Here is a 9,428-nt window from a genome sequence, read left to right on the forward strand (position 1 = left end):
AAAACGCACGCTGAGCAACACTCACTGGCTGAAAAGCGGCAGCAGATGGAGGGAATATTTTGTTCTCCTCTGCTCAGTGCTGGTGAGGCCACATTTGGAATCTAGTCCAGTTTTGGCACAACTAGTACAAAACGGATGTGGAGAAATTGGAATTGGTCCACTGAGGGCTACCAAGCTGGTTACCTAGAGAATGTGACCTACAAGGAGAGTGGAGGAAGGTGGACTTGTTCGGTCTGGCACAGAGGAGTCTAAGTGCGGTCTAACTGCAGCCTGTGACAGTTTCAAGAGAGTTACAGAGATAATGGAGCTCATGTTTTCTCAATAATGTCAGATTAGGTAACAAGGGGCAATGACAAAAAAACCCCCTCCTTCGAGGCTTAACTGGACATTAAGGAAAAAATATTTTACCAGGAGGGTCGCACAGCACAGATTAACCCGAGCAGCAGCTGAATTCCTCTTTCTGTAGTTTGTCAAGACTGTAAATCCATGGCTGGACTGCTCCCACATCGGTAAGAGCCCAGCTCTGAGCAAGAGGATGGACCTTCCAACTAACACAATTGAGATTCTGTGATGAACCAAAGACATTCAGCCTGAAAATTACAGCTGGGTCAAAACACTGCCAGGTGAGAACCTCTGATGAAGCCCACTGGCAGTGGCTTTCGCAGCCCCCAAGCCATGCTCGGCCTCACTGGAGTCAGTGGCAAAATTCTCTACAGCTGGGACAAGTGCTTGAACTGATGGTGGAGAAACAGGATTTGCTGAGGAAGACAAAGCAGTAACACACAGAGCTCACACACAGCTATACTGATAAGCAGCTACGGACTACTGTTAAATGCTTTTGCCTTCAGCATATGAACAGTATTTGAATCCATTATGATATATATTACCATGATCTCTGGAATGTGTCCAAGCCCTTTAATTCTCTATTAATAAACAATAATTGGAAATTCACATCCAGAGCTATGGGAACAGGTACGGAACAGGGTGATCTGAGCTGTCTCCCAGTCCCTGGGGCATATTAAACTGATTTTTGCAGCACAGAGTTCCTTCTAAAGCCATAGATTAAACTGATGGCTGAGAAAAAACCCCTTTGGTTTGATTTTTCTTAACATTTATTATATACTTAGAATAAATTTATTGCGTCTTTGGCATGGTGAAGAAGAGAAATTTAACTTTCAGTAAGAAGAAGAATATAGCTCCCAAAGGCAACTGCGTGAGGAATCATAAAGCACAGCTAAGGTTAGCTTAGAAACAAGATTCATTTCTTCTCATTTGCAGAGTGTGACCAGACAGGCTTACGTTTCTGAATAAATGCTTCAATACCTTCCTGCCCATCTCTCAAAGTCAAATTGTCTACCATGACCTGAGTAGTCATTCTATAAGCAGTATCAAGGTCCTGTGTTATCTGTCTGTAAAAGGTGGCTTTCCCCAAGGCAAGGATAGATTTGCTGCTTTCGCATATCTTCTGAGAGATTTTCATGGTCTCTTCTTCCAGCTTGTCTTCTGGCACCACCTTGCTGACGAGCCCGTGCATTAATGCTTCTTGGGCAGAAAGAGGTTCGCCCGTGAAAAGCATCTCTAAGGCCACCTGAACAAGAAAAAATACTGTAATAAGTCAATTCAGCTGCCTTGCAGCTTTGCTTTCTTTGGGGAATTTTCGTCCCCAAATACACAGTGACTATTCAATATTCTATATCAATAAGAATTCTTTTCCACGACTCCTGATGCAATCCACCAATGCCCTCAATCGTGGGAGCTGATTATCCTCACTAGGATCTTTGCTCTGGTGGCTACAAACAATGGCAACAGTTCATTTGACAAAAGGTAAAATCATTAATCTCGAGAAGTGTTGGGAATATTCTTGGTACTTTGAAAAGTAACACAGGGTAAAGTATGTCCCACACATTTAAAAAAGGTAATCACAAACCCCAGAAATATAATTCAGAAACAGTTTTAACTGTACACCAAGAGCACTTGGGAAAAAAAAACACAGGCAGATTACATCCAAACGAGTGGGAAATTAATGTTGAAACTCTTATCCAGCAACTGGATTTATGCAGGTAAGTCACTGCACCTCAGCACAGCCCTGCTGGGCTTGGAGAGTGTGTCAGCATGTATTCAGCTGAATTGGAAAGTAAAATTTCCTTTCTCAGTTACAAAAGCTTTACGGATCCTATTGTTCATGCAATGAGAGATGTGTAGCCACAATGAGTAGGAAATAAAGCGTGAAGAAAGTATAGGAGTGTTCTAGGTGCTATTTAAAGCATCTTGATCTCCACCCAGGTAAATCATGCTGGCAGTGAAATGTCACTGCCTGGTAAGAGCTAATTCCTCAGCGGGACTGAGATCTTGCAGGAGTTTTCTCATCAAGGGACAACATCACTGTCTAAAGCACAGAGCTGTCTGTTGGAAAGGAAAGGGGTTGCTGAGCTGCTGTGCTGCAGGTACGAGCTCATGCTAGTTGGAATCGTATCACAGGGAAGCTGCTTTTCCTAAACTGAGTTCACCTCTTTATTATTCTTCCCAGTCCAAAGAGTTATGAAGATGTCTTTCACAGTGAAGTATTTTGAATGTTGTACTGCAGGAAAACAAAGTTTAGGCAATGGAACTAAAACTCCTAACATGAGAACCTATTTCTTGCAAAATTCCAAAGAGCGTCTGAGAAGGAAGCCTACCTTTCTTGGAAGAGATCTCCCCAGGGCCACAGCTGGTGTGGAGCAGAACAGTCCAATGTTTACTCCAGGAGTAGCAAACTGAGATTTCTCACTTGCCACTGCGATGTCACAGCTTGCCACAAGCTGACAACCTGCTGCCGTAGCCAAGCCATTTACTTTGGCAATCACTGGTACCGGAAGCTTCTGGATTAAAGTCATAACCTGCAGGCACAAAAGAAAGTGGTCAGTTAGTCCATGAAATTTAAGCAGCGACTGTTCTAAAACTTACAATTGCTTCAGACACCTGATTTGTGCATTTTTTCAGCTTTATTAACTGGAGTTTAGTAAAAGAAGTAAGCTCTCTGTAAAACCCAGTCTAATGCACAAGACCACAGCTGCTCCAACACCTGCTCCGTTGCCGGGTGTTCCTGGCTGTAGGAAGATGTGTAGCCAAGACACACCATCCCCACCCTCATTTGCCCCACTATGAAAACCTGACTTAGTAATTAAGTCTCTGTCCCAAGAAATCAAGCCAGCCTCTTGCTGGTTTCTGCATGACCTTGAGCCTGGGTTGATCTCATCCAAACCAATCACTGGACATACTTGTAGGGTTCCTGTGCGTTCCAGGGAGAGACTTACCTGCCAGGAAACAATTTTTCCTGCATTAGACATAAGGTGGGAAAACAAACTCATTCTCTCTCTCTCAGATAATTCCTGAGGATTGGGCATCCAACTTCAGATAGCTGAAGTCAAGAAAGATGAATTTGTCTTAACTTTTCTAACTCAGGTTCTCCTTCCATACAGTGGGACTCAACAAACTCACTTAATTTTAATGCCTGAAGATAGAAAATGCTAGTTAAATGATTACCGTCATTATCTGGATTTTAAAAAAATAAATCTCATATTAGCACAGTGTAGCAAGATAACAAATTTCCATTTACTACTGCCATCTCTTCAGCAGATGAGGTCTAGCAAATTTTACTCTGCTTAGGTAAAATCACCTACATTAAGTTTGTTTAAAAATCCAGTGGATTTTGAGAAGCAGACAACAAAAGAGTAACAATATGTGCAGATAAACAACTACAGAGTACTCGTGTGGTTATAAAAACACAAAGTCAACTGCTTCTCTGGAAAAAAAAAAGCTGGTACTTATGGTTTTGTATTTGAAAAGCCTCTAGAGAAGTGACCCTTTCAGCTGTCTCAAACTTGTACATTCAGGTATTAGACAGGATCTTAAATAAAACCTAAATTAACTTCTTTATTTCTGTTTGCCTGTAAAGTGCCATTATTATGTAACAGCAAGAACATCCTCCTCCACAGGGATAAGTGAGCTGTCATCTGTGAGAAACTTAAATCCTTTTAGGGCACGCAGGTAGAGAGTTCAAAGCACTTATCACTACCATGAATCACTTATCACTATCAGGATTGTTTAAAGTGACATTTCATCTCTTGCATTTAATTTCTTCCTGAATTTCACAGAATTTCACAGAAGGATTGATGTTGGCAGTGACCTCTTGAGATCATCGAGTTCAACCTCCCTACTCAAGCAGGCTTGGGTAGAGCAGGTTGTCCAGGACCGTATCCACTTGGGTTTTGAGTGTCTCCCTTTCGCTGAATTTCATGGTCTCAGGAATATTCATCTGAACTTGGTGTAACATTTTCTTATTTGTAATAGTGCTCCCTTACTAAACTTACTCCACAGTAGAGCACCATTCTCACCAAGAAAGTGAGGCTTGTTTTTAACTCTAAATGCTGACATCCTGTTATTTTTTGCTATTTCTCTTTATTAATGAAAGTTAAGCAACATGGTGCTCCCATGTTGCTGCCTTGGCAGCCACCACCCTTGAATTGCCACAGTGTGAGCTGCCCACAGTCAGCCTCCTCCTGACAGTAGTAGGAGATGCTGAAGAATCCAGCACCATAAACTCTCCCTTCAAAAGAAGTTCTGGTTTAATTCTTCTTTCTTGTCCGTGTTGGTTTTAGGTAACTCAGAAAATTGCATCATTAAATCCCCTTAACTGCACCATTAAATCCCCTTGACTGCTCTGACTGGGAAACTGAGCGCTAGCTACGAGCAGAACGGGTAATGCTCTTGGGGAGGACTGTCATGTGAGCTCTGAGGCACTCTCCAGCAATGGAGTTTGAGTGGAGCTGCCCAAAGAGCCATGGTCCTGCTCAGCCTCGCTCTGAAGAGAGGTGCTTGCTCCCTGGCTTTGGCTGGGAATCATAGAATCATAGAACAATTCAGGTTGGAAAAGACCCTTGGGATCATCGAGTCCAACCATTGACCCTACACTACAAGTTCATCCCTAAACCACATCACCCAACACCACATCTAAATGACACTTGAACACATCCAGGGATGGCGACTCAACCACCTCCCTAGGCAGTCTGTTCCAGTGTCTGACCCCTCTTTCCATGAAGAATTTCTTCCTAATGTCCAGCCTAAACTTGCCCTGTTGCAACTTGCAACCACTCCCCCTGGTTCTGTCCCTAATGACCTGCGAGAAGAGACCAGCACCAACCTCTCTACAATGTCCTTTCAAGTAACTGTAGAGCACGATGAGATTCCTCCTCAGCCTCCTCTTCATCAAACTGAAAGGTGGCTATTAGGAGAGAATGGTGATTTGCCCGCAGTGCTCACCTGAGAGCATCCATCAGTCCACCTACCAGCACGGGGAACAGCTTGGCTCAGCTGTTGCCTCAAGGCTGTCTTCTGAGGAAATAAGGAAACTAACGCTTCTCAACTTCATCTCCACAGTAATCACAGCAGAACTGGGCTGCTGTCAGAGGAGAACCAGGCAGGCATATGAAAAATGATGAGGTAATCGGTGACAGCCAACATGGCTTCACTAAGGGCAAATCGTGCCTGACTAATTTGGTGGCCTTCTACGACAAAATTACAGTCCTGATCGATATGGGAAGAGCAACTGAGATCATCTGCCGGCACTTGTGCAAGGCATTTGTCACTGTCCCACGTGACATCCTTGTCTCTAAGATGGAGAGACATGGACTTGATGGATGGACCACTCGGTGGCTACGAAACCGACTAGAAGGTCGCACTCCAAGAGTTGTGGTCAACAGCTTGATATCCACGTGGAGACCAGTGACAAGTGGAGTTCCTCAGGGGTCTGTTCTGGATCCAGTGCTGTTCAACGTCTTTGTCAATGACATGGACAATGGTATTGAGTGCACCCTCAGTAAGTTTGCCGACAACACCAAGCTGTGTGGTGCGGCGGACTTGCTAGAGGGAAGGGATGTGTCCTCATGGCCAAGAAGACCAATGGCATCCTGGAGTGTATTCGACAGGGTGTGGCTACCAGGTCGAGAGGTTCTCCTCCCCCTCTGCTCTGCCCTGGTGAGGCCACATCTGGAATATTGTGTCCAGTTCTGGGCCCCTCAGCTGAAGAGAGACAGGGAACTGCTGGAGAGAGTCCAGCACAGCCACAGAGATGATGGAGGGAGTGGAACATCTCCCTGGTGAGGAAAGGCTGAAGGAGCTGGGTCTCATTAGCTTGGAGAAGAGGAGGCTGAGGGGTGACCTCATTCATGTTTATAAATACATCAAGGGAGAGTGTCAGGAGGACAGAGCCAGGCTCTTCTCAGTGATGTCCAATGACAGGACAAGGGGCAATGGGTACAAGCTGGAACACAGGAGGTTCCGCAAAAATATATGGAAAAACTTTTTCCCTGTGAGGGTGACAGAGCCCTGGCACAGACTGCCCAGGGAGGTTGTGGAGTCTCCTTCTCTGGAGACATTCAGAACCTGCCTGGACGCATTCCCGTGTGACCTGCCCTACGTGATCCTGCTCTGGCAGGGGGCTTGGACTAGATGATCTTTTGAAGTCTCTTCCAACCTCGAACATTCTGTGATTCTGTAATAGTCGATGACAAATGATTTGATGGTGATTCTCCCTAAATTTCTGGGAAAGACATTGCCTGAATACTCCACTGCAAGGAACACTGTCTAAACTAAGGAACACGTCATGACTGTGCCCATCGTAGGAGACGTGCGTGTTGGCACTCTAGACCCTTTACATTCGTGTAGAGAAATCCAGGAAAAAAAAAAGCAGGATCAGGCATTAAAATGGCAGAGCAGCAAAAAGTTTGGAATGTGCAGCAACCGCCCATGCTTTAGCAAGCAGATGAGTAGTGTTGTCCCTCCTCAATTCAGTATCATTGCTTGCTCTTAATACCAGGCAAAAGGGGTGGCACTTAAGAACTACTTACCTCTGCACATATTTCGAACACTTGGGAATGATGCTTCACGTCATCTTCACTTGATAGTTCCTTTAAATCATGGCCGGAACAAAATACAGGTCCTTCAGCTGCAAGGAATTTCAGGAAAAGTCATTCTCAGTTAATCAAGAAACCAGGGGTAGCAGCATATCAGTGCCCCAGCAAAGGTACGTTAACGAAATGTCAATGATCAAAAGGGAGCTTGGGAAGGCTCTTTTACCCATAGTTGCAGAAGACTGCCTTATGGGTTTTCTAACAACTTTAAATTGCCACAATACAACAGTTAACCACAGTAACACCCATTAACATTTTTAAAGACCTAGTTTTACTTCCACTCCAAGTTAACTCAGTTACAAATAAGGCACTTCACACTCGTGAGCCCAGCTTCTTGTAAGAATACGGTTCTAAAGAGCCCCATGGTACAACACAAACTACTCATCTGGAGCAAGCATGGGGTGCCCTGCTCTCAGACTAATAAATACAGTCAGTCCCTATTTGTTGTACTCAGCCTTAATGATTAACTTTTGCGAAATAAGCATCAAGATTTTTGTGTCATAGTGGTCAAGGCCACAATTGGGAAAAAAAAAAAAGAAAAAAGGTTGTTTTGCCAGAGGAGCACTAGAAGGCTTGCTGGAGCACCTCTTCCGCCACTGCTAAACCTGTCATCTAGAGAATCCACAAAAGCATGTCCAGGGTTTGGGCAGCAAAACAGCAGGTTTCTGTGGACCCAAGCTTTGGATTTGCTTGCCTTCAGTGGCAGCTAAGATCAAAACAGACTTTATGACTGCACTATCTTTACAACAATGTTTCTCTGTCATGAGGATATGTGCCATAAGAATAAACCTATTTGATGCTTCAACACTTCTCAGGTATTTGTATGGATGTGCCATTTCCAGCTACCACTATGCAGACACAACGTTACCTATGCATTTACTTCTTAGGGACCAGATTATTGTGACAAAGTCTATCCAGAAATAACCACATAATTAACATTAGGCAGCTTATGGGATCAACAATACATATCTGGAAATTAATCACATCTGCATTTGCGCCTCACTGATGAAGAATTCACTACAAAGTCTGTGATAAACACTCAGAGCATTTCCTGATAAGTCTTTATTTTCCTGAGATTTCTTCTTTTGCACTCTATTAAGTGAAGGAATTGGAAATCAACGAGAACATGCAATTTCTTTATAAAATAAAACAAAAAACCCCAAATCATGCTCGCAAACTCCCTCTCTACTACACTCCCCCCAAAAGAACCTGTAGTGGTTCACCAAATATTTAACTGCTGTTTGAAATGTTTGAACTTGTATATTTAAACTCATCCTTAAGTCAGCTTACAACCACTCTCATGTGCGTGCATTAACACACAGTGTCTTCCTCTACATACAGGAAACAGCAGCATCCTAAATTAATAAACTTACTTCTCCAAGATGTTTGGAAGTGGGACGGGGAAGATTATACTAAAATAGCAGGGGAAAAAAACACAGCTCCAGTTCACAGAATCACAGAATGTTAGTTCCATTATCTTTAGAAACTCTACAAGTTAATACCTAAATGGAAGAAAACTGTAATAGACTCTGAGACATAAAGTTCTACATCTGCAGGTTTTGGGTATTACAACCTCTCCTTCAGCAGGGAGTTTGAAAAACAGTTTTGATGAACCAGTGGCAAAGATAACAAGGCTGATCCTGGTTTATAGCAGGGGAACAGAGCAGATGAGTTGTAGAAATCCTGCAAGCCCTGTTTACTGCCATCTATAGCTGCCACCAAAGGCAACACCAGCTCAGCCTGCTCCTCCTTGAAAACCTGTATCTGGGAATGTTATTTCTTTCGTCTGACAACCATTAGAACCTGGCTTTTGTTCTGTTTACAGTTTTCCTTATGTACAGTTTGTAAAGCAATTATTTCATCTACTGATTGCTTTTACAAAAGGAAAAAGCTCACCGACTCTGCAAACATGCTGCATAACATAGGAAATACATTCTGAGAAGTGTTTCCACAGCGTTCTTAGACAGGCTAACTACAAACAACACCATATCAAAGCCAAGCCAGCTGTTAATGCTGTGTTCAGTAACGAGGAATTAACACATGAGAGTGGAAACTGGGATAAGGACAGAGGAACGGCGTGAGAGCAGGGTCCAAAGGGCGAAGGCACCCACGGGAGACCCCTGCATGGGGAGAAAGACATCCAAGCCCCATTTTCTGTGATTCTGTGAGACATTTCGGTTTAAAAGACTCGATATCCCGCCGTTCCTGCTCCTTCCCCCGCCCTCCCCTTCTCCTCCGTCGACCTTAAGTGAGGGAAGTACCCGAGATGACGATAACTCGGAGGTCTTTGCTTTTGACGTCGTGCAGCAGGTCCTCCCGGAGGGAGCGCAGCATGGCCAGGGACAGGGCGTTCCTCCTCCGCGGGTTGTTCAAGATAATGTCTCTGCAAAAGCCGTTAAGTGCAAAGGAGGTCACCAGGGAGAAGGACAACAACCACGAAGGCGTTCAGCGCCTCAAGGGCGGGCCCGCAGCTGTGTGTGT

The 9,428-nt window shown here is 44.1% G+C and overlaps 1 protein-coding gene across 1 annotated transcript; it reads right to left on the reverse strand.

The window, feature by feature from the left end:
- Positions 1 to 1,078: 1,078 nt before the first annotated feature.
- ECHDC3 (enoyl CoA hydratase domain containing 3) lies at positions 1,079 to 9,353 on the reverse strand (the record flags this gene model as incomplete). The annotated part of the gene is made up of 4 exons (XM_009870819.1): positions 1,079 to 1,588; positions 2,676 to 2,876; positions 6,885 to 6,982; positions 9,209 to 9,353. Coding segments are annotated over 4 exons (774 nt in total), but the record flags the coding sequence as incomplete, so codon positions are not given.
- Between the last annotated feature and the right edge of the window lie 75 nt (positions 9,354 to 9,428).

This window comes from Apaloderma vittatum, unplaced genomic scaffold (genome assembly GCF_000703405.1).
Source record: "Apaloderma vittatum isolate BGI_N311 unplaced genomic scaffold, ASM70340v1 scaffold5956, whole genome shotgun sequence".
Lineage (NCBI taxonomy): Eukaryota > Metazoa > Chordata > Aves > Trogoniformes > Trogonidae > Apaloderma > Apaloderma vittatum.